The sequence below is a fragment of the Phascolarctos cinereus genome, unplaced genomic scaffold (genome assembly GCF_003287225.1).
Source record: "Phascolarctos cinereus isolate Bilbo 61053 unplaced genomic scaffold, phaCin_HiC Scaffold_2;HRSCAF=192, whole genome shotgun sequence".
Lineage (NCBI taxonomy): Eukaryota > Metazoa > Chordata > Mammalia > Diprotodontia > Phascolarctidae > Phascolarctos > Phascolarctos cinereus.
In genome coordinates, this window is record NW_027555625.1 from 402602315 (window position 1) to 402628625 (window position 26311).

Consider the following 26311-nt stretch of genomic DNA (forward strand, 5'->3'; position numbering starts at 1 on the left):
AGAAGTCCGTATCAGCACAGTTTTCCTAATGCTGCCTCTAATTGGTCTTCACTCAGAGCCTGCAGATTAATGTAGATTAAAGTATATTGTTTATTCTTAATTTATTCACTATGTTTTCTGTAATCTCAGTCCTGCTTTACTGTACTCAGCCATTGTCAAAGTACAGACTTAAAGTCAGTTATCTCATTTTGCCAGAAAAGAAAAATGAAGCGTGGAAGAGTGAATCTGTATTCCACCAGTATTGAAGGTTTTTTGTCCCATTCTTCTTTCCACAGGCCCACCAAACCACCACAGCCAGTCGACTCTGAGGCCACCTCTTCCACCTCCCCACAACCACACCCTGTCCCATCACCACTCTTCTGCCAACTCCCTCAATAGGAACTCACTGACCAATCGACGGAGCCAGATTCACGCCCCAGCTCCTGCTCCAAACGACTTGGCCACCACTCCTGAATCCGTCCAGCTTCAGGACAGCTGGGTGCTCAATAGCAACGTGCCGCTGGAAACCAGGTATGTGACCGTTATCCCCTTCTAGTTAATACAGCTGTCCTATGTGTTCATCACACCCGGCCCCCTCACGCTGCTATACATATGCAAAGAGCTAAGGAGGATAACGTGTAATCTTCCAATGAAGATGTGCTACCAAGCTTGTCTCCTGACACTAACTTTTCCCTTCCTAATTTGACCCTGGATGATGGGTGGATAGACATTTCTTTGTTCACATGTGTCTGCTTTTAATGCCTGTTTACTCTTCTGCACAGCTCTTGTGTACCCAACTAATAGAATTAGCATAACATATTTTTACTCAAAGGCTCATGGGAAACTTGCTTATAAGGGTATATTGACTGAGAGCTACTGATAAATTATGCATTTGGCCTTTTGTGAAGTAATAAATGAAGACTCATTTGAAATTAAGTGTTTGGGGAGACCTTGAGAAACAATCCCTGATTTGAGACTGACAGAAGAATAATTTTAATTTCTATTTCATCCAACATGCAGTTTCGCTTTAATCCCTCCTGTACACATGAACAGCTTGATGCCTATGGGGCAAACAATAATGTATAAAAAAAACAGGCAGAAAAGGTGCAGCACTTAGGTGAGAGGGAAGAGTTTCCAAGATGTGCTTCATGGGTTGTTTGGACGCTTTCACTGCTTGTTCACTTTCAGCCTCCACTTCAAGTGAGGACGCCGAATGGTCCGAGATGCGGTCCATCGGTTGGTGGCACAGATGTTGAAACATCTTAGCTCCTCCTCCCCAGATCCTCTTAGGTTTGAGAAGGGTTTGCTGGCCCTCCTCCCAGGGTTTATTTGTCCTGAGGGAGCAGGAGGCAAGACGCATACAGAGTCCTCATCAAACCTTTGGACGATTTAAAACTTTAAAACTTTGCTTGAAAATTTCAATAATGTATTGTGTGGGTATCGTGTCAATGGGTTTTATGCTTTCTGTTCTCATCACTGACATGAGCTTTCATTCTACTAGCTGTTTGGCATACCTTTCCTTCTTAGGTATGTTATTTGTCTCAGAATCTGAAGTAAAAAGCCAACTCATTTCAGTAAACATTTATTAAGTACCTTTCTGCAAAGTATTGTGCACAATATGGATAATATGTAGTGTAGTTTGTGCAAAGTAGATGTCCTGGACGTTAAAAGATGTATTTTTAACTGTCAGGAACAGAAAATTTCTATAATACCTACAATCTGAGTTGTCGAAGTACAAAAGAACTTTCTCAAAGTTGTGTGTGTACATATACGTGTTATTTTGCATTGTCTTCTCCCCCTCCACATACCCTTACATTGCAAAGTAACCCACTTTTCTAGTAATCTCCTCTTTAACCAGGGACTGTTAACCGTGTGGTTGGAAACTAGAACACTGTTCCCGTTGTAGTTTGGTCCGCAGGCTTGTTTGTGAAATCTTTGGGGTTTTCTGGTTGGTAATGGTTTTAGATCCTGATTTTAAGATATTTCCTTTTCACTGTGTATTCTTATGGGTTGGCATAGGTGGCTGGCCAAAGGATATTGTGTTTTTAAGGATGAGGCTTGGGATGAGAGTCTGTTATTTAGAGAGGAATTACTGGAGATGAAAAAAATAATTACTGAAGATGGGGAAAACTATGTAGGGGAATGGAACGCATGAACTTGACAACCTTATAATGCAGAAGTTATTGGATGTAGAATTATAGGCATAGGAATATAGAGCTAGAAGGGACCTTAGAGACAGTGTCCATCCATCACATTTTACAAATGAATAAATTAAAGACCAGAGAGTTTATGTGATTTGCCTAAGGTCTCATAGACATAATGGACAGAGGCAGGATTTGAACCCAGGTCTTATGATTTCCAAACCTCTGTTCTTTCTACTATACCCCATTTCAACCATTTCACTCTGATTCAGTTGGTTCATGAACAAAGAATACATGTTAAATGAATAATCTTCAATTTCTTCCCCTCCCCTCACCTTTATTGTCCGGAATGTTATACACACAGCCTAGACCCTCAGATAAACTAGTATTCATAGTATCCCTTCCCGTAGGGCAGATACCCCACACTAAGGCAGCATTTTTCCGTCTTTTGTGTAAGTTGATCCTGAAAAATGAGCAGTAGGATCTTCCTCTCTCTTTTTTTTTTTTTGTCTGTAACCTTCCTAGTAAGTGGGCAGAGAGAAACAGACAGGCAGAGACAAAGAAAGATGGTATAATGACCAGAGCTGATCATTGTATTGGGTGATTGTTCATTATTAATGGACTTGTCACTATTACTTGTCATGCCAAATAAGACCATCCTGAGCTTAGATAGGTGATCTTAGAGACTGATGATTGTAACCATTTCACTACTGGTTTTGAAGGTTCAACAGAAATTTATAAGAATCCTTACCACCAAAAATTAGCATGGGTATTTCAGCATGATAGAAAATCTTAGATCCAGCTGGGATGATGAACAAACTATATACTATTTCTAGAAACTCTAAGCCAAGGCTAACATGTTTTCGTTTAGGCTAATGGAAGATATCTTTTTCCCTCCATTTACCTTATAAGGCTTCCATCACTGTAGGGTCTTTTCTCAGTCCTGATCTTTCTTGACCTTTTTGAAGCCTTGACATGGTTGGACCACCTCTACCCCTGCATAGTTTTTCCTTTCTTGTTTGACCTGATACTATTCTTTCCTAGTTCTGCTCTTACCTGCTTCATAAGTTTGGGTATACTCCCAAGGCTCTGTCCTGCACCCTCCTGTTCTTTCTTTCTATGTTCAATCACTCAGTTTCCTTAGCAGTTCCCGTGGGTTTAATGACTTTGATGACTTCCAGATCTCTTTATTCAGCGGCTCTCTCTTCTGAGATCTAATCCCTTATTACCAGCTACCCACTAGATAGTTTGAGCTAGTCGATGCCCTAAGTATCTCAAATTCAAAATGTCTGAAACAGAGCTCAGTATCTTTCCCCCAAAATTCATTCCTCTTTCTACCTTACTTGTTTCTGTCAAGAGTACTACCATCATTCTGGTAACCAATGTCCACAACCTGATGCTGTCCTTTGATTCTGGTCACTCACCCACGATAGCCAAGCAATTGCCAATGTCTTGCCACTTCTGTCCCCTCGATAGCTCTCAGATCGACCCCTCCTCCACTGACATAACCAGCACTCTAGTTCAAACCCCTTATCACTTCTCTCCTTGACTCCTGGATATGCCTTCTGTTGGTCTGCTCTCCTCAGGTCACTCCCCACTCCTGTCCACCCTCCACACAGCTGCCAAGGTCATTTTTCTAAATTTCTGGCCAGCCTCTAATTACCTCTAGGATCAAATCTAAACCCGCTGTTGGGTACTTAGAGCTCTTAAAGCTTTACCTGGCCCCCTGCTACCTCTTTCCATCTTTCTTGCAAGGTACCTCCATTCACAAGCTCTCTGGCCCTGCTGTACTGCCTTCCTTCATGTTTCTCAGACATGGCATCCCACCTGTGGTCTGTGTGCCTTCTCATTGGCTATCACCCATGCCTTATATGCTCTTTTACCTCCCTTTCACCTCTTGGAATCTGACTTTTCCTTTGAGATTCAGCTCCAATGCCACCTTCTCCATAAGGCCTTTCCTTCTTCCCTGACCTCTTAGTGCCCTCCCTTCCACCATTTGTCCTTGTGTGCATGTTGCCTCTCCCATTAGAATATAAACTCCTTGAAGAAAAAGACGGCTTCACTTTTGCCCTTGTTTCCGAGCCTAGCGCACAGTAGTCATTTTATAGATACTTGTCATTTGCTTGCTTGCTTGAGATATTTGTGGATTGGAACAATTTTCAAGGAGCTTGCTGAGTTTTCTCTAGAATTTAGCCTCCTTTCCCATCAGCTTCAAACCGTAGTAAGTCTATGCTGCTGGTTAGGGTAGCAGATAGAGCAAAGCAGTACCGATTGGACTGGGCACTGAGAAAATCGGTACCATCCATTGTTATTTGTACAGTTTTCAAATATGTTCCAGTGGCTCTGGGGGCTCACTGATGTGGGCTTTCCTTTCACCCATACAGAGAACCTCCCATCCTATGCCTGCCCTTGTGTGCGACTCTCGCCCATGTCTTGACATTACTTTGCTGCTACAGGTGGGATCCTCACCACACGCTGGGAGCTTCCTTCCTTTCTTTTTTTTTTTTTTGGCAGCATGAGAATAGCTGGGCTATTTATCAATTATCCCTTGTTTCCTTCATACCTTTGTTCCTGATCTGCTTCCTAATCCCTTGTTTGTAATGTTTTGTAGCCCACCGAGCTCACTTATTTTCACAAAAGGTAGACAACCAAATAACAAATTAATGTAAAACGAAGACAAAGGGAACGAAAATAGAATTTAAGTTTAAACATTGTGCTCTGTTTTCTAATTTAACATTTTCTGGCTGCCTTTACCCCTTCACAAATATTCCCATTTGAAAAAAACAACAACAACAAAAAGTAAAATCCACTAGTAGTACTACTTTCATATTGCCCTTTATCCCATTGCCCATTCACTACTCTATTGAGGATCAGGAATGCTGTTGTTGACCTTCGTTTTAGGGAGACTTTAGAAATTGGCTTTCCTTTTTAGAAGTAATCTGGGATAGCCTCTATCTTGCAGCAAAACTTCTCTTTCTTACAAAAAAAAGCATCACTTCCATATTTCTTAGGGGCAGAGACGTGTAGTTGGGAGGTCTCTCAGAAGACATATACTTCAACATCTTCATTTTACATACAAGGAAATTGAGTCCCAGATAGAAACGACTAGTCCAAAGTCATGCGTAGAGTAAGAGCCTCGTGATTTGAACCCAGGTCCTTTGATTCCAAATCCAACAATTTTCTTTCTCTGCTCTATTGATTCTTTTCTTGCCAAAGTGATCCCCTCTCTCTCTGAACTTTTCTGTGAAATTAGTATTTGGGTTAAGAAAGGCTCATCTTTTCCCTAGAGTCAATATTCTTTTGTGAGGCTTTCTCCTATTTTGTCTCTTCCTCTTCAGGAACAACAGCTACTACTTTATATTATTGCTGTTCAGTTGTTTTTCAGTTGTGTCAGACTCTTTGTGACCCCATTTGGGGTTTTCTTGGGTGAGATAGTGGAGTGGTTTGCCAGTTCCTTCTCCAGCTCATCTTGCAGATGAGGAAACTGAGGCAAACAGTGTGACTTGCCCAGGGTCACACAGCTAAGAAGTATCTGAGGCAAGATTTGAACTCAGGGAGATGAGTCTTCCTGACTCCAGGCCCATCACTCTATCCACTGTGCCACCTAGCTGCCACATTTTATACAGAGAGAAGCATAACGTGTATGATGCACAGGCCAGGCACCATAAAACATGACTACCATATGTCATGAAAGGAGCCCCCAGTTGATTTTTTAAAAACAAATTCAGTTGCTAGAGAGGGGCCTGCAGAGGGACAGAAAAAGGCCGTAGGGTAAGGAGTCATCTCTTCTACAATATGGCGGAGTAGCCCCAAAATATCAGTCAGTGAAGTTCTTGGGATATTGGCTTTTGCCTCAAGGTTGTTGCTATGAAGACAGCTGCTACAGGAGGGATTAGGGAGATACAGTGAAGAGCCCACCTGGGATATAAGTGCTATGTGGAGGAAGCTTTTGTGCCAACTTGTAGCTTCTAACTTTAATTGATTATTCTCCCAAACTAGGCATTAAGATAGGTCGTTTCTGACTCCTGAAGGGGACTGCGAGTGTTGTCGACACCTCTAAATGTCGGCACCTTGAGGCCAAGCTCAGTTTGCCGTCCCCACCCTCGTCCCTCCCCACCCCCACACACTTTCGTTTTAGTTCTCCGTATACGTGAGCAGCTTGTAATGATCCTTCCATTTTTTTCAAGTCTAAAGTTAGTTTGGTATGAAACCAACACAGAGGTGATTTACAAAGATGACCCTTTAATAATTATCATAAGCAAGACAATTATGCTACAGCATTCACTAAAGAACTCTACAGTCCTATGTTTTAAAATAGCACTGTCCAAACTGTGGTAAATCTAATGAGAATCAGATACTGATAGAAAAGTCTATCTCAGTGGTGAAAGCAGATATCAGAAATTGGCAAGCGTTCAAAAAGGGTGATGTCATGGCACCGTCAGTGATATCTGGGGCAGGGAGGTGTTTCCAGGCTTACATTGGGTAGAGGCTTGATGCAGCCTTTGTCAAAACCATGAGTGTGGTTGTTTATAAAGGAAATCTTTAGTAGTTGTCATCCACGGCGCTGCTCAGGACTGGTAAATATTGCAATTTCCCTGCTGAAGCAGGGAGGTATGGTGGAATACGTGTTGGTTCTTTTAAATAGAATTTTAATGCCCTACATAATATTGTACAGAAGGTGTTTGAGTTATAAGAACAAATGGTCCTCGTAGAACTGAGAGGTATTCTTTTCATCTGCATGATTTGTAGACATCCTTTCATTTCAGCGGGTGTTTGATTAGTCAAAAGTCGAAGCCAATTGATATAAAAATGGAGATTGGGATAGCCTGTTGCTGTGTTGCTACTAATAATTACAATAACCGACATTCTTATAGTGCTTTAAGGTTTTTAAAGCACTTTTTAACCTTTATTATCTCACTTAATCCTCACAATAACCCTCAGGTAAGAGCTACGGTTCTTATTAGCCCCCATTTTATCAATTCGGAAACTGAGGCAGAGACAAGTTAAGTGGCTTGACAAGAGTCCAGTGGCCAGTAATTTGAACTTAAATCTTTCTGACTTCAAAGTCCAATGTTGTATCCACTGTGCCACATGGACTTTTATTCTTAATCTAATGACTAGTTAGTCTTCTTTCATTTGCACAGCAAACATTTGTGTGGAAAATAGGCCGATAAATAACTAGGCAATTGCAGATATATGTAATATATGCAAAATAATAATGTTATGTCATGCTATATATTATTATATTACACTTATATCACAGATAATATTATATAAATATGTTCTATACAATAGAGCCAAATAACTTGGCTCTCATGTATGGTGCATTTCACACACCAATAAGGCAACAATGAAAAGCTGGTTTTTAAAAAAATTAGAGCGTAGATCTAGCACTCAAAGGGATCTCAGAGGTCATCCAATCCAATCCCCTCTGTTATTGTAGATCTATCCAGATACATCTGTGTTTGGCTACAGAATTTCAGAACACATACTTCTGCACCATTGAAATGAAGGGGGTAGGTCAGTTCATTCTCCAAGTTCTTCAGTAGAGAATACCCATTAAGCAGTAGTAGTTGAGGGGCAATACATTCAGTAAATAACGTTTTCACGGCAAGGCCACATGACTGTGGAGAACATCCTCACTGTGCTGTGCTCTAAGAATATTCCAAACATGTTCGCCAATTGATTTTTCTACCTAAGGGTTAATTTTCTGACAGAATCAATGACAAGCTTGATCTTGAGAATATTAAACCAAGGTAACCAGTTTGGTTTATATTATTTACTTTATTTTTTTTTCATTTGTTGATTTCCAGTGAAGCTTAAGTAGATTTTATGCCAATAGGACCAAACCCATTGGATAACTTTTCAAATTCACAGGCTGGATTTGCCCTCCCCCTTCATTTTTCAGAACATTATGCCACCTCTAAATCCTGGTCAGGGGCAACATGGAAATTAATGAGACCTTTTGTTTGGCCTTTCAAGCTCAGCCTTATTTTATAGCATTACCTTGCTTTGCTGACACTGTGATCCCGCCTGGCCACCAGTGTTTCACGTCGCAATGCACTTTAATTTTGCAGTTTTCTTAGTCTTCCTTGAAAGTTGGCAGCTTATTAATCTCAATATCGAAGCTGCTCCACAGGCATACTGGCCATTGAAAACACAAGGGTCTCTGTCTTTCCTCTTTGTTGAGGCAATAGAAGGGTCTGTGGCGAGCTGAGGTTGGGGACAGGAGGCTGACAGGAGGGAGGGGCAGTGCAGGGGGGAAGAAAAGCTGAGGGTTTCAAGTCCTCTTTGACATGCAGAATATTAGTATATTTTTTTCAGTTGTCAAGAATGCAGGGGACTGGTTCAGTGCTATACTTCTGCATCGCAGCTTGTAGGCTGTAAGTGTTAAATACACTCAGATCCCTTAATGAGAAAGTAAATTATGAGTACATGAGTGAATTATGAGATGCACTGCAGCAAAACAAGTAGTTTGACTTGTTTAGATTATTCTAGTTTTCACTTGAATGGAAGGTCCACATGGAGGAACTGCAGGAGAATCATCTACTTTTTAACAGCTGGTTCCCTATGTAAAATTAAAAAACCAAGCAATTTTATCAAGGCTTTGGGGACCTGGGCTTCTTTCTTGCAAGGTACTGCAAGAAAGCCTCTGGCTAGAGGGATGTCTTTGAAATGACGTACTGTGGCTCTTCTCAGCCCTCACTAGAGAGACAGAATTACCAGTGGTGGCCACCTAGTGGTCTTTAGTTGCATATATGTACTTCTGCGCCCAAGCTTATGCAAATATAAAGACAGGTGAAATTCACAGTTGAAATGAGCTGAAAATTTCAGTCTATGGCTGGTCCTTTTGCCCTTTCTGCTAATATCAAGGTTTCTGCCTTTGGGGCATTCTCTTAAGTCATCCCTGCGGATATTTTATCTGGCTCAGACGGGGGTAGACTTGATGAGTTGGTAGGCTTTTTCTTTTCCTTTTTCTTTCTAATTCTGGCTTCGAAGATCCTTTTCTTTTCTTTTTTTTTTTTAACTGGAACTAGATAAGGTGTTCATAGTTCTCCCAGGCAGGGTAAGTAGGGTATGTAGTTGCTTTGAAAACTCCTTTGATTTATTAGTCTCTGTGTCCCGTGCCCTTGTGATCAAGGATCTCGAATACTCAAAGATGCACTGGTTTTGAAACCCAGTAGTCTGACTCCTAAAGCATTGTTAGTGTTCAGAGTTTTTGAGAAACTACTTCTTAGGGGTTCGTGAGAGGGGAGGGCAGAGAATTGGGAATATTATTCAGAATAATAATTTTTAAAGGTCAGGACAGTTCTGAAGGAAAACGATCACACCCTCAAAATTGTATGTTAGAAGAATTCTTTCCATGATTATCATTATTTTATAGTATCAGTCATTACTCAGAATAACTCTTTTGGGAAATAATAAATCCCACCATGTTCTCCCACGAACATTTGAACTTTGTGGTCCTTATTTCTTTAAAGGAACACTTAATTACATTTTCTATTGTCCTGTTTAAGTTGCCAAGTATATAACAGAATATGTGGCAGTCACATTTTACAACACAATGATACTATGATGACAAATTTTTTTTGAATAAGAACACAAGGACATAGATTTCGAACTAGTAGGGGCTTCATAGGTTATCTAATATAATCCCCTCATTTTACTGATAAGAAAACCAAATCCAATTCAATAAATATTAAGTGCCTTTGTGCTAAGCACTGACGGAGGCATTGGGAATGCAGAGACAAATGGAATAATCCTTTACCTCAGGAAGCTTACTTTCTCTCAAAGACATACTCCATAAGTAGTCTACATAAATCTAAAGTCCGTGAGTATTGGGAATATTTTTCGAGTTTTTATCAAGCCCACACCTTTCCATCCTGCATTGGACCATACAGTAAGGGTACATGAGGAGCTGTCCTTATGTGAGCATGGGGATATCTCCCTTCCCTCCATATACTTTATTTAGCTTAAGGTTCCTCTATGACTTAACTTAGAGCAGTAGCTATAGGGAGCCTTCCCGAGGCACAGCAAGGAGCCTGATCTTACTTAACTGCTGAGCTTAGGGAGAACTTGAGAGAAGGCAGGAAAATGCAGCTAGGCCGACAAATCTTTCCCCTTCTCTCTGAAGAGCCAGCAAACAGACTGTTGCCTGGTTGCAGCAATTTCTTCTTCTAGTCATGCATGCACAGTCCTCACCAGAGGGAAGAATTGCAGGGGACAGGGTGACTGAAACCCATCGGAGTCCCAGGGCCAGTGTACAACTGATGCCCTCCCAGCATGAAGGGGAGAAGAAGGCTCCTTGAACATCAGCAGCTAACATTGCTGGCTGATGCTCAGTCTCTCGTTTGCTTCTCCAAACGTCCCGCTAATTTACCTTTGGGTTCACTGTTGCTGCTTAATGCATCTTAACTTTTATTAGTCTCCTGATGTCTGTCTGAAACCATCATCTCCTTCTTGCAAAAGTGCTGGGAATCCACATTTTCTAATTAAAACACGTTCACTTATTGTCGTACTAACCAGTGCTCTTTATGAGGGCCCATGATGGGAAAGCTAACTCAGATCATTTAGATGTGAGATCATCTGGATGTGGCTGGAGAAGCCATTTTGCCTTTAAAAGGTTGAAACTCTTTTGATAATTTTAAAAAATAAGACCATGCTGGGCAAACCATGAACTTACAATGCATATTAATATCACTCTCTGGGATGCATTTGTCATCTTTGTTATGGAAACCTTGTTTCAGTTACCATCCAACAGCATAATGGACCATAAATGAGGGTTATACAAGGGTAGAAATAGATCCAGTTAGAAAGGAGAGGTAGCTGAAATTCTGCAGTACCCCGATGTCAGAGTTGGGGTCCTGTGCTGTTTTACGTGGCTCAGTTGGTTGGCATCATGCTCAATCCAGTAGTGAAAATAATACACATAAATTTGTACTTAACCAGAATGTTAATCTAGATGTTATTATTATAATATTATAAGGTGTTTATTGTAGATGAGTCTGTCTATGTGTGACACCCTTTTGTGTGTTTCTTTTGGCTTGGTTTTTGTCCACTATAGAAAACTCCTCATTATAGAAATTTCCTTCACTCATGCAGATTGTCAGTTCCACTACAACTTATAAGATCATAGATTGTGAACCAGAAGTGACGTTAGAAGCTATTTAAAATAAGCCCTCCTCTTTTTTAGTGAGTAATTTGAAGCCCAGAAAAGTTAAGTGACTTGCCCAAAGTCACACATATTGTAAAGTGGCAGAGCTGGATTTCAAACCCAGGCCCTCTGATTCCAAATTTATCACTCCTTTCACAGTATTACGTTGTATTCTGAGGGTCTTACAGGATTGCCTAATGCTCAGAAAGTTAAAAGTATAGCCTATGCTCACACAGCTCCTATGTATCAGTGGTGAGCCTTGCACCCAGTTCTTCCTGACTCTAAGGCAGGCTCTCTATCCACGCTACCACACTGCCTTTCTCTTTGCCTGTGCTTATTCTTTTCAAAATGTTCCACACATATTTTCTGTCTCTATCTGAGAAGAGTTAAACAGAATTTAGATTAAATGACGAAGAGAAATTCAGGGATAAAAATAACCTTATAGTCCTCTTCTGGATTTGACCCTCAGTTTTGACTAGTGCATTAGAAGAGACATTGAATATAAAGTCTGTGCGAACATCATCGAGTTTGGTTAAAATAAAAGATGCCCAGTAGGGCAATGGGAGCTTGGTTTTGGTCATTGTCAAAATGCCTTTGGTTTTATCTCTTACTCCTCTAGCAAAAAAAAAAAAAATCTGTCTCTACTTGCTTAAGCCTAGAAAAGGGAGAGATTTGAAAGCCAAGCATTAGATTACACATCACAGGAATAGCTGGGCAATTTACTTAAAATGCTGTGTTCTCTCTGGCTGACCTCTTTCATTGGCCTGATATCTTTAATAGGCTTTAGCCAAGAGCTCTCATTTTTGTTTCAGTCCCTGATTTTAGCCACTCAGAGGCATTATTAAGAGGGGGATTGTGTGTATGTGTGTGTGTTTTCAGTGCAGACTAATATACCAAGTGGTACCCTGATATCCCAGAAGCATTAATATCATGCCTACATGCCTGACTTAATATGAGAGTGACTTAGTTACCAGGGAAAAACTGACTCAGTATTTTCTAATAGATACAACATTCGTCTTTCTTTTTTATTCTCAATTATGCTGGGAATGTCTTGAGTCATTCAAGTCATCCAGTCTCTTACTGCTTCTGTTTATTTTTTTTTTCCATCTGGGAAATGACTTATCACTACCCACCTACCTCTGTCTCTATCTTCCTAACAACAATATTATGAGGATCTCTGTGGTAATTTAGTAAAGGGCCCTGAGTCCCCAAGAAAAATGGCAAGTGCCTTGGTCCTACCGGTACAGCTGTCACCAGAGAACATTGTAAGCAATGACTTGAAAACCCATTGAGAAGTGAATTCCCTTTCATGGAGAACTCAAGGATTATACCTAAAACCTTCAGACAAACCAAGGCTTAATTACTTTTTCTGATGCTTTTGTACTCAAAGTTTATTATTTTTTTTTTTGTATTTTGCTCTCCAATCCCCTGATCAGCCATGTCCATGGGCTTTAGTAGACATTGTTCAAAAACTGAGAGTCAAAAGCACCCTGCAGGGTGCTAAAAGACATTTGAATATATGTATAGCATTTTCTTTACATTTTATCACCTGGACCCCACAGCAGCTCTGTGAGGCAGGAACTACAGGTATTATACCCATTTTATAGCTGAGGAAACTGATGCTCTAAGAGGTTAAGAGATTTGCCAATGATTAAACAACTAGTAAGTGGCAGAGGTAGAATTTGAACCTAGAGCTTCTGTATTCTAAGCTTCATTTCTTTCCTGTCTACCATAGTGTGGTGATTCCCTTTTAGAGTGTGTCCCATGAAAAATGGCCATCCTGTGGCATAATAATGGTGATATCGCCTTGAACATAATGCTTTATAATTTACAATGTTTTCCATAGAGTAGCCTTAATAGTTTCATCTCTCTGAATGACGAGGTGCTGCTGTCTGTGTGGTGGGGGTCTTGTTGTCAGTATAATTAGGTACAAGTTCTGTTCTGTCATTCACTAGCCATTCGACCCTGCTTAAGTCATTAATTTGAATCTCCATTTCCTCATCTATAAAAGGGGGAACAATAATATTTCAGATAATCATCATTTTCATAGGGTAAAATGAAAGCAGCAATATCCCCAAACTCAAATGCCAGGAAGCTCTTAAGCTCCTCTATAGAAAAGGAATAAATGTAAAATCTATTTTAAAACATATAGTTATCTATGAAAATGTGGTTCTCTTTAACCTTTATTCAGCATTCAACAACCAAATGTGATATAGCAAACCTCGAATAAATTATCTACTCAGTACAAAACACTGTGCTAGCGACTGGGTGAATTCCAAAGTTTAGATCTGATCTGGTCCCTACCTTCAAGGAGCTTGCCAACGAGAAGACGCTAATATGAATAGTTGTTGTAAGGCATGAAGAAAGGGCATGAGCAATTGTGGTTTTTTATTGTGTTTTTTTTTATCATATAACATTTTATTTTCCCCAATTACACATTGAAACAATTTTTAAATGTTTTTTTTAAGTTTTGAGTTCCAAATTCCATCCTTCCCTCTCTTCCCTGAGACAGTAAGCAATCCAGTATAGTTTATACATGGCACGAGCATTTATTAAGAACTTACTGTGAGCCAGGCACTGTGCTAAGTGCTTTATCTCATTTGATTCCCATAACAACCCTGGGAGACAGACAATATTATCATCTTCGTTTTGTAATTGAGGAAACTGAGGCAGACAGAGGTTAAGTAATTTGCAGCAGTGTCTGAGGCCTTCCGGACTCCAGGCCCAGCTCTCAATCCATTGTGCCCCTTAGCTGAGGAGAGTGTTTTGCGTGCCTTAGAACGCTATAGAAACATGAATTGTCCCCGTTATTACCACCCACCCATTGGACGATTGTAATAGTAGTACTTTGTAAGGCATAAGCTGCTACACGAATGTGAACTATTTGTATTTTTCTTCTTATAAACATTTCAGTTAACAGGGTGGCAATGCCCTCGACAGCTCTTCTATCCTCCTCTACATCTCCCATCTTCACCTTCTTCCCCCACCTCCTCTCACACACAAATAGAGATGTTGCTTTTCAGTAAGATACCCAATTACTCTCTGCACAGTGATACCACACACTTAATATCAAGTAAATGCAGTTATTGAAGTCGAATGCCTTCGTTTCTCTGCTTGCTTGAGGTTCCTTTCAACTGCTGCCTCCCACACAGCTTTTCCTTTAAGTTTTGTTTAATGCCATGACAGAACACGATGCCTACAGGCTGGCACCTGCCTTTTAGTCTAACGTGCTACCTTCCTGTCAGGCAGCTCTCAATTACTGTGCTTCTGCATGTCCAACTGCATCTTCGTCAAGACTTCCAAGATGGCAGTGACAAGCTATTCTGGTACTTAAGGCAACGTGCATGACAGTTTGCCTTAACACTTGCATTTTTAAAAAGCTTTGCCTGGGGCCCTAGGAAACCCAGCATTTAAGAAACCATGAGCCTTTCAAGGGAATGATGCACTGCCTTTAGATGGTGCTTCATTCGGAACTTGTTTTGCTACGAAGAGGCTTCAGAGTCTGCTTGAGTGTGTATTAAGTGTCATGGCAATATTTATGTGTTGATGCTAAATGACGGTTGCCTTGCTTAATGGCATTTTCTGAAGACAGGAATGTATGGAACTGTCCTGTGCCTAGTCAGTAGGGTGTGTGGATGGCCTACAAACACACTTAAATGGCACACTTTTGCAAAACATTAATATCTGTATGTCCAACAGATCTATGTGTGCAAGCGGATGTGTCAGAGAGGTTGCTATAAAGCTTAATTGATATCCCTGAAGAGCTCTTAGATCATCTAATGAAGAGTACTAAATAAGAAGAAAATATTGTACCTATGGATATTCTCTGGGTAAAGATGGGTGGGTAAATATGCTGATAGGTCTCCTTATTTGCTCAAATGCCTCAAAGGATCTCATTTAAATTCAAATGTGAAAATAAATTGTATTAAAGATAACCATCACTTTTGCGGGGTAAAATAAAAGCAACAACGCCCCCAAACTTAAATGCTCGGAAAGCTCTTAAACTCTTCTATGAGAAAGGAACAAATACAAAATCTATTAAAAATATGGCTTATACAAAAATAGAATTTATCTTTATCATTCATTCAATATTCAACAACCAAATACAACATAGCAAACATTTGATAAGCGTATACTAAGTGCAGAGAACTGTACTAGGAACGGAGAAAAAGCCAAAGTTTAGATCTGACCTGGGTCCTGCCCTCAAGGAGCTTGCTGACCAGTAGACACCAACACAGAGAGTTATAATAGATGGCATTACATGATAGGTCCATTAGGCTCACAAAATTCATTCATCAAAAAAAATTTAGTAGGTATTGGAGACCTACTAAGTGAATCTATCTATCTATCTATCTGTATATATATTTTATATATATATATATATATGTATATATGTATGTATATACACACACATATATACATATATACATATATATACATATACACATATATAGATATATATACATATATATACATATACACATATATAGATATATATACATATATATACATATATATGCATATATACAGATACATATATATATATATATATATATGGATGTGTGTGTGTATGTGTATCTTCACTTGGGAGGAAACAGAAATGAAAAACATGGCATGGTACCTAGCGCTAAAAAAGTAATTGTTGACTATTGTTGGCTCACTGCTTGATAACTGAATAAGAAATAGCTTCCGCCCCAGAAGAGCATCCAGTTCATCATGATAAATCGGGCATAAGAGAGGTACAGAATGTTGTGAGAATTCAGAGGAAAGGGGAAAATAATTTCAAGCTATGGGAATCAGGGAAGACTTCATGGAGCTGGTAGCATTTTGAGCCAAGTCTTGAAAGAAAACAGGATTTTGTGGATGGAGATGGTATCTAAAAGAAATATCAGGCATTAGGAGCAGCAGGTGTAAGAATAAAGAGATGGGAAGACTGGAATGTGTTTGAGGACATGGATAATACTCTAATTTGACTGGAAGGTGGTGTCCATAAAGGACAGTAATATGAGATAAAGGTAGAAAAATGGTTTGGGGCCAGATTATAAAAAGGCCTTCAATGCATCAAACAATGTGAGCTTCATTCGGTAAGCCACCAAGGGCTTTGGTCTTCACCATGGAGGATGTGTTTATCTCTCCATGAGGCCTTAAATTTGGTGTTTGATTAGTTCTGTTAGAATTGTAAGACTTCAGGCATGAGTTGGGTGTGTAGTAATCATAATTAAGCAAGTCATTAGTAATCCTGCTATGCACTATCCTGGGCAGACCACATCTGGAGTATTGTGTTCGGCTCTGAGCACCATTTTTTAGGAAGACCATTGATAAGCTGGATTCTTGATCTGATCATAACCTCCCATTATTCACTTTTGCCCTATACCTTATTCATCCTTAACCTATTCTTGTCTTCACTGTGACATTCAATTGTCCCACCAAGTGGTATAATGAACCATCACCTTTGCTTTCTCTTATCTGCCTCCCTTCCCAATACTGACCTTCTAGTTCACCAGTTTTAATACTTAGGTATTATCTTCTCTTGAATCCCATGCCCCTGTGTCCTATCCAACCCAACCCTGGATTAGTCCAGTCATCTGCTTCCTATGCTCCTACTCTGTACTGCTGAACTGAGCATTTGGAAATCAGATGTCCACTCTGTGGGAACTGCTACAGATGTATGTTATCTGATCTCAACTGGGCCCTCTCTGAAGCAGGGCAGTCCTTTTATTTGTCCTTAATTGAATCTGTATCCTGCTCACCATAGCAGCTGTTCTCTTAGCCCCTCCACTGAGGTCTTCTAGTTTACTGAGAAAATAGAAGTCATTGACTCTTATCTACCTCTTTGCCCAACTTTACTTCTCATAACTCACTGGCATCATCCCCTATTTTCTCCTCCTTCATGCCTTTTATTTTTATTTTTTAACGAAAAAAACATTTATTGAATTCCTATTTCTACTAAGTTTCAAGTGCTGTGCTCAGTACTGGGGATGGATGACAACTACGGAAAGACAGTTTATGGCCGAGTCCACACTTGGGTGGGGGTGGGGATGAGGAGGAGACAGCATATTAGAGAGTTCAATTGTTGGGTAAATGAAAAGTGTTTTAAAAGTTCTAAGTCCTAAAAGTCAGAAGAATGCATGGGGGCAGATTGCATGGCCCAAAGATCAGGTATACTATAGGGCATACAAGTAGGGCAAATGGTAAAGTTAAGTAGTCCTTAGAAAGCAGGGTCAGGGCAGATGGCAAGGTTTGTTTCACAGTCTGTTTTACCTGAAGGACTCCTTTTATTTTTTTAAAAGAAGAGTTGGCCCTTTTCTTTGCCTTGGTCAGCCCTTCAACATGTAACCTTTATCTAATCCCTCCTGGATCTTTTACAGATTGCCCCTCCAATTATCTCCTCTCTCTCTAATCTTCAATGGAAAGATCCCTTTCCCACTGTCTAGAAGCATTTCAAAGTCTTCTCCATCTTAAAAAAACGCCTAATTAGATCCTGCCATCTCAAGCTATCATCCTGTTACTCCCCTTTGCATTCAAAGTCACAGAAAAGGCTTTCTATGCTTGCATTCACTTCTTCTCTCGCCACTCCCTTTTCGTCACTTTGCATTATGGATTCTGACCTGATCGCTCGGCTGCAGCGGCTCTTACCGGTGGTCTCTTAATTTCTCAAATCCATCAGCCTGTTCTCAGGCCTTTGAAGTCTTTGACTAGCCTCGCCTCTTGGATGCTGTCTTCTCTTAGTTCTCCTCCTGTCTTTCAGACAGCAGCTTAGCATTTTTTGTAGCTCACCATCCATATGATATAACCCAGCTCTACGTAAACCTCAGTATTCTGTCTTGGACCCTCTTCTCTTTCTACACTCTCACTTTGTGACTTTATTAATTCCTAGGGGATTAATTATCATCTCTGTGCAAATGATTCCCATCTCAAGGCTCTCAAGTTGTAGTATCACATTACCACCTATCCATTGGGCATTTGAAATTAGATCCCCATAGATATATCAGACTTAACCCATCCAAAACAGAATTCATTTTTTTTTCACCACAAAGTGCTCCTCACTGCTTAAAACCTCTCTTTCTATCAAGAGCACCTCCATCTTTTCACTTACCAAGGCTCATAACTTCAGTGTTATTCTTGACTCCTCACTCCCACTCACCTCATATATCCCAGTAGTTGGCACATCTTGTCAACTCTTCCTCCACAGTAACTCTAGCATCAGTCCTCCCTCCCTATTCACCAATAGGAGCCACCATCCTAATTCAGAACCTCATCGCCTCTTGTCTAGACTATATTGCAATAGCCTCCTACTTGGCTTCCCTGGCATAAGTCTCTCCTTTCTCAAATCTATCCTCCACGCAGCCGCCAAAGAGATTTTCCTAAAATATAAGTAACTGATCATGTCATTCCTCTACTCAGTAAAGTCCAGTGGCTCCCTGTTGTCCCTGAGATATTTTAATCCCCTCTGTTTAGCTATGAAAGTCTTTAACAACCTGGCTTCATCCTACATTTCCAGCCTTCTTTCACATTACTCTCCTCTATATTTTTAACAGTCCAGCCAAGCTAGCTTTGTTACTGTTCCTCATGCCAGGGATTCCATCTTCTATGTATGTGCCTTTCCACTGGTTGCCCCTCTTGCTTGAAGACTTACTTAAGATCCCTAGTTTCCTTCATGCTTTATCCCAATTGTGATAGAAAACCTTTCTTGATCTCCCCTCAGATTACCTTCCCCTGAATTACCATATATTTATCTTGTGTGTATTTTGTAAATAAAATATAATACATGCATATGTGTTTCTCCTCTCCCCCTCCATGGGATATGAGCTTCTTGAGAGCAGGGACTATTTTACTTCTGTTTCCCCAACACATAACAAAGTGCCTGGACCACTATTTGGGTATATTATAGAGTTCTCTTTCCTCTACGGATTGAACTAGATGGCCCATCATGTTCCTCCCGGAGCTGAAATTATGTTATGCTGTGACCTATATTTCCCTCCATTCAGTCCTAGCCAGGATCTCTAACTAGTTCTTATTCTATTTATTCTAGGGAAAGGCCCCTTTAACTGATGTAATAACAAGAGAGTTAGGAGTTATCTGTCACTGATTTAATAACAGAATATGGAAACCCACAAGATCTTCTTTTTTTCCCTCTTGCTAGTGAAAAGGGTCTTCGTTTCATTTTATGAGTTCATTTCTCTCTTTGCCTGATATGTTTGGGTTGAAAGCTGTTGATGCTTGAGTCTAATGAAAATCTCCAAAGGCTGCTGTACCTAGGGCCCCCAGAAAAAAGTGCTGCTTTTCATTCTTTGGTAAGGATAAATGTGAACAATGTAATATCCCTTTTAAAATTTTTTGTGTGGCCCTACTCAGAAGTCAAAAATCGTGAAATAGACTCAGTGATGTTGTCAGAAGTTAAATGTTCCCTTGAATAAACTCCTGCTGACTTTTGTATGTGAGAACTCCTTAGAAACGGCAACGTGACAACACATTTTTTTAAATGTTGTTGTTGTTACAGTTGGAGCAGTTGTGATGTTCTGAGAAGTTGTAAGCCTTTAAAGGAATCACAAACAAGCTTGGGTACCATTTAGAAATTAAGCAGCCAACTGTAGTCCAAGGAAGTCAAAAGCTGGCCCCATCTGCACCAAAAGATTCATAGCAGCACTGTGGTACACACCTGAAGGCAAAATAGATGCACTTCAGTTGGGCAATGGTGAAATAAATTATGATCCAGAAATGTGATGGAATATTCCTGCTCCATAAGATATGATAGATATGAAAAAAGTAAGAGAAGCAAGGGAAGACAATATGCATTGATGCAGAGTGAAATAGAAGAAGGACAATTTATATGGTAACTATGAACAAGAGCTGACAGTGAATTCCATGAAATTATAATAACCAAACCCCAGAGGAGAGCTGAAAAAAATTAACCTTCTTCTCTTTGCAGAGATGGAGGACTGCGAGGGTGAAATAGTGCTGCCATATACGCTTGGTGTGTTGCTTGGCTTGGCTGGCCTGCCTTCTTTACTATTTTTTTTAATCTCACTAAGTAAGGAACAGAAGAGGGATATATTCAAAAATGAAGGAGATAGAAAAACCAAAGATACCAAGAAAAGAAAGAAGGAAATTAAGCAGCCAGAAAGAAACTTGAGAAATACCTTGCCAGGGACTCCAAAGCTAATAAGGAGTTCTTTTCGAAGATCAGAAGTAAGAAGCCAGCTAGGAAACCAATGGGACTACAACATAATGAAAGTGTAAAATGTGTTCTCATGGATGAAACGGGGAAAGCAAACCTCCTGTATGAATTCTGTGCTTCCATCTTTAACAAGGAATACATTAAGGAGATTTTCATTGCCAGTATCAGTAAATGTATAGAATGTTAAAAACTGGCAGATTTCCAGTTCCATTGTGACTTGTGATCATAAAATGGGTGAACATAATCCATTTAAACTTTCAAAAAGTCTTTGACAGAGTTCCATTCTAATGGCTATTAAATTTTTTTTAAAAGAATAACCGTAGGATTGGGGACATTGTTTGTCATGAATAGGAAATTGGCTAAGAGTCAGGGAACAAAGAATAGGGATGAATAAGCATCTCTTTAGATGGAGAAGTGTAAATAGTAGAATTCCTCACAGATCAATAGGAGGTCCAATTTTGTTTTATGTTTTTATAAATGATATGGATAAAGGAATGCATGGCAAAAATCTCAAATTTGCGAATGACCTAAACTTTTCAAGAGTGCTAAACTTCAAGCCAATGGAGGTAAACTGCAGGCAGATCTTACAAGGTTGTGCAAGTGGGCAGAAAAATAGCAGATGATTTTCAAAGATAACCAAGTTCAAGGTTAAGTTGTGGTTTTGTGTGTGTGTGTGTGTGTGTGTGTGTGTGTGTGTGTGTGTGGTTTGTCCTTCGTTCTTGAAGAGGACCATGACATCAGGGAGATGATGGCATGACTTGCCATTGAATTTGATTTGAGTGAGGGAGTGCTGTGCAAAGTCACCAGCCTCACTTTCTCCTCCAGAGCCATCTGGGTCCAGTGGCCAGACAGTGATCAGGAAGACTGGAGACGGCCCCCTCAAGGTTAAGTAAAAAATAATACCAAGGATATTTTATAGTATAAATGACTCAGAGCTAAGAATTGAAAGCTATCAAAAGAACATGGGAGTTACCCTGGATTGGCTCCTAAATACAACAGTCCAACATGTTTTTGTAGCCCCCGCCAAAAAAAAAACCAATAAAATTCTCCATCACTGTATAACCTATGAAATTGACTAGAAAGACGAGATTCTGATTGATAACAGAGACGAAGTCATTTATGAATGAGATGACTATAGCTATACCATAGATGTTGAATTTAAGACTGATTTGGAAATTGGTAGCATCCCTTTTTTCACTGTTATTGTTTCCAATTTTGATACACACACACATACACACACACACACATATACACACACACATATATATCTGCAATCCCTTTAGTGTGCAGTGGTGAAGATTTCAACTCATACCTTCTTGTCATATGCAGCCCTTGTCCGTATTATCCCTTAACTGTGCCACAGGAGCTCAGTTTGGGGAGACCTTTCTCTTAGTCTCTTGACATTATATGGGCACTAGCATAGCCCACGGACTGTCTATTTGTTTTCCCTAATTTTTCCTACATAAACAGCCCATGTGTTTTTCCAAGCATACATCTCTTTGTTGCTATCTGTTGTTACACTTCTAAATTGTAGTTTCTAATTGGCAACATGCTATAAGCAATTTATACCCACCATGCAATTTTTCATTATCATCTGATTGATCTGTAACCTTGATTCTTTGGATTTTGTAGAGGTTCTATTATGTGTAGCCATGTTGCATTAGCAGGAAAATATTGATATTTAAAAGGGTAATTTTGTTTTAGAAAAAAGCTTATGGTCATTAAAGACCCAGTGAAGGGGGGCGGAGCCAAGATGGCAGAGTGAAAGCAGTGACTTGCTTAAGCTCTCCCCCAAACCCCTCCAAATACTCATAAAAAATGGCTCTAAACAAATTCTGAAGCATCAGAACCCACAGAAAGACAGAATGAAACAAATTTCCAGTCCAAGACAAGGTGGATGATTGATCAGAAAGGTGTATCGCACCGGGCTGGGAGCGCAGTGCAGCGCGGCGTGGGCGCACAGGCCTCAGTGAACCTGAAGCAGGCCTCAGAGGACTGAATTGCGGGTAGCTGTGGAGGTTTCCAGACTCCTCAATCCACAAATGCCAAAGACAACTTAGAAGGTCAGTGGGAAAAGTCTGTTTCTGTCGGTGCTGAAACAGGAGGGTGGGGTTTCAGCTCCATTCCCCAATAGTGTGGCCCTGGGTGGGGGGGCAGCTGCTTCCCGAGCTTCCCGCCCACGGACTGAGGGGGAATCCAGTGGCTGATCAGAGAGGGATGGCAGGGATCCCTTTGCCAGTGCTGAGGCAGGAATCTCTTGTTTTGCCTGTGTTTGGATCTGGGTCACAGTTCTGGGCGGCAGTGCTGGGGTGAGGAGGAGTGCTGGAGCGGTGGAGCTTGGAGTGATTGTGGAGAGGAGCCCCTCCTCACTGTTACAAGACAGAAAGGAGTACTTGTAGTCTCAGGCCAGGAAAGGAGTAAACACCTCGCCCCTTATCATACCACCCTGGAAGAACTGAAAATTTACAGGGCCCTACAAGTATCTCTGAAAACAGCTACACAAGCCCCCCAAAGCTTGGGACAGTACATTCTCCACGTTGGAAGCAGATTCATACCTTAACAAAGAGTTTAAAACTCAAGTAATTGGCCAGGATCATGAGCAAGCAGTGCAAAAAGAGTCAGACTATATTATCTTACTTTGGTGAAAAAAAGATCAAAATATACAACCAGAAGAAGACAACAAAGTCAAAGCTCCTACATCCAAAGCCTCCAAGAAAAATATGAATCAGTCCCAGGCCTTGGAAGAGCTCAAAAGGGATTTTGAGAAGCAAGTAAGGGAAGTAGAGGAAAAACTGGGAAGAGAAATGAGAGTGATGCAAGAAAATCATGAAAAACAAGTCAACAGCTTGCTAAAGGAGACCCAAAAAAATACTGAAGAAAATAACACCTTAAAAAATAGCCTAACCCAAATGGCAAAAGAGGTCCAAAAAGCCAATGAGGAGAAAAATGCCCTAAAAAGCAAAATTGGCCAAATGGAAAAGGAAGTCCAAAAGCTTACTGAAGAAAATACTTCCTTAAAAATTAGAATAGAGCAATTGGAAGCTAGTGACTTTATGAGAAATCAAACACTGTAAAACAAATCCAAAAGAATGAAAAATTAGAAAACAATGTGAAATATCTCATTGGAAAAACAACTGACCTGGAAAATAGATCCAGGAGAGAGAATTTAAAAATTATTGGACTATCTGAAAGCCATGATCAAAAAAAGAGCCTAGACATCATCTTTCAAGAAATTATCAAGGAAAACTGCCCTGATATATTAGAACCAGAGGGCAAAATAGAAATTGAAAGAATCCACAGATCTCCTCCTGAAAGAGATCCCCAAAGGAAAACTCCTAGGAATATTGTAGCCAAATTCCAGAGTTCCCAGGTCAAGGAGAAAATATTACAAGCTGCCAGAAGGAAACAATTCAAGTACTGTGGAAACACAATCAGGATAACACAAGATTTAGCAGCTTCTACATTAAAGGACCAGGGCATGGAATATAATATTCCAGAGGGCAAAGGAGATAGGATTACAACCAAGAATCACCTACCCAGCAAAACTGAGTATAATCCTTCAGGGGAAAAAATGGTCATTCAGTGAAATAGAGGACTTTCAAGCATTCCTGATGAAAAGACCAGAGCTGAAAGAAAATTTGACTTTCAAATACAGGACTCCAGTGGAACATGAAGAGGTAAACAGGAAAGAGAAATCATAAGAGACTTATTAAGATTGAACTGTTTACATTCCTGCATGGAAAGATGATATTTGTAACTCATGAGAACTTTGTCAGTATTAGGGTAGTTGAGGAAAAAAATTATATGTATGTATATGTATGATAGATAGATAGATAGATAGATAGATAGATAGATAGATAGATAGATAGATAGATGATAGATAGATAGATAGAGGGCACAGGGTGAGTTGAAGATTAAGGGGTCATATCTGGAGAATAAAATTAAGGGATGAGAGAGGATGATACTTGGAGAAGAAGAAAGGGAGAGGTAGAATGGGGTAAATTATCTCACAAAAAAAACAGAAAAGAAAAGTCTCTCACAGTGGAGGGGAAACAGGGGAAGGTGAGAGGGAATGAGGGAATCTTATTCTCAGGATTTGGCTTAAGGAGAATAACATACACATTCAATTGGATATGGAAATCTGTCTTACCCTACAGGAAAATAGGGGAAGAAGGGGACAAGAGAGCAGGGGGATGATAGAGAGGACAGATTGGGAAAGAGGGTAATCAGAAGTAAATACTTCTGAGGAGGGACAGGGTCAAAAGAAAGAATAGAATAAATGGGAGGGCAGGAAAGGATTAAGGGAAACAGAGTTAGTTTTTCACAACATGTCTACTATGGAAGTGTTTTGCATAACTGCACATGTACAACCTATATTGAGTTGCTTGCCTTTTCAATGAGGGTGGGTGGGGAGGAAGGAAGGGAGAAAATTTGGAACTCAAAGTTTTAAAAACTCATGTTTTAAAAAAAATGTTTTCACATGCGACTGGGAAATAGGAAATACAGGAAATGGGGTACAGAAGTCTGTCCTGCTCTACAGGAAAATAGAAGGGGAAGGGGATAAGAGAAGGGGGGGGAGAGATAGAAGAGGAGGTAGACTAGGGGAAGGGGTATTCAAAATGCATGCCATCTTGGGGTGGGGGGAGGGGGGAGATGGGGCAAAAATTTGGAATTCAAAAACTTGTGGAAGGTAATGTTGAAAACTAAAAATAAATAAATTTATATTTTAAAAAAAGACAGTGCAATTTCCCAAATACAATTCAGATCATTCCCTTCCAAAAGTTCAGGTCTAAGCCTTGGCATTGTCTGTCCAAGATACATGTACTGATGGACTAACTCACTCAGGTGTCTCTTTAGTTGCATATCATAGTCTGGGCAGTAGGCATCCTTCATCCACTTGGGTTTTTTTCCATATTTGGATAGTTAAACTCTTTTTAGTACTTATGGGTTGTATTTGAGAGGCTCTGCAATGTTCCGGGGCTTAAAGAAATGAGCACAATGTCACTCATAAATAGGATCATCTGGAAGAACTCACCATCTATAAGGAATCCCTAGTCCCTTTGAATTCTATACTGGACATCCACCTTGATAATAGCATCCAGCATGGCAATCACGTCTCCTCTTTTATCCCTCATTTAATGTTAATAATCAGGAGGCTTTTGAAGAAAGCCGTCTCCATGATAGTATCTTTCAAGGAATCTTGAAGAATTTTTACATACACATGAGAGTAACTTTGTTAAAGGAGATGGTATAAGGGAGCATTTTGCTCCACCACATAAAATTTTGCAATAGTCAACAAAGAATAAGCATAGTGGAAATTTCGCATTCTCTGCAACTTTTCAGTCAGTTGTACAATGGTAAGGAAGTGGATGGCTATAGAATGTCATTTAGGAAAGCCTGTCTGTACACTTATCATAATTCTAGCAGGGATGCTCTAAATGTATGTAGATTATTCTCATTATACATGTGTGTGTGTATACATATATATGTATATATAACACATATATATGTATATGAAAGTAAACTTATGTAAGTTCCTTATGGTCAGAGAGTCAAATTTTTGGTTTTCTGCCCCTATGGTCTAGGGCACTGCCTTATACATAGTAATATATTCATAAATGTTTAATTTGATTAATTGAATAGGTGAAGATTACAGCTATTTTCTCAATCACATTTTTGATAGTATTAGATTTTGCTATTTTTTTTCTAGGTGTTTAATACCCTACTCACTTTCAGATACCTCAAACATCCATGCTTTCATGCCTTCAAAATTGTCACATCCAGATTGGTCCTCTTCTCTCTTTACTTGATCTGATACAGCTACACTTTCCAGCTTTGTTTCCTCTACTACTATTTCTA

The 26311-nt window shown here is 39.9% G+C and overlaps 1 protein-coding gene across 1 annotated transcript in view; it reads left to right on the forward strand.

Annotated features, from left to right (window-relative positions):
* TENM2 (teneurin transmembrane protein 2) overlaps positions 1–26311 on the forward strand; it is a 376176-nt gene that overhangs the window by 89139 nt on the left and 260726 nt on the right. Inside the window, 1 exon segment of the mRNA XM_020992339.2 lies at positions 276–510. Within this exon segment, the coding sequence (XP_020847998.2) occupies positions 276–510 (235 nt within the window).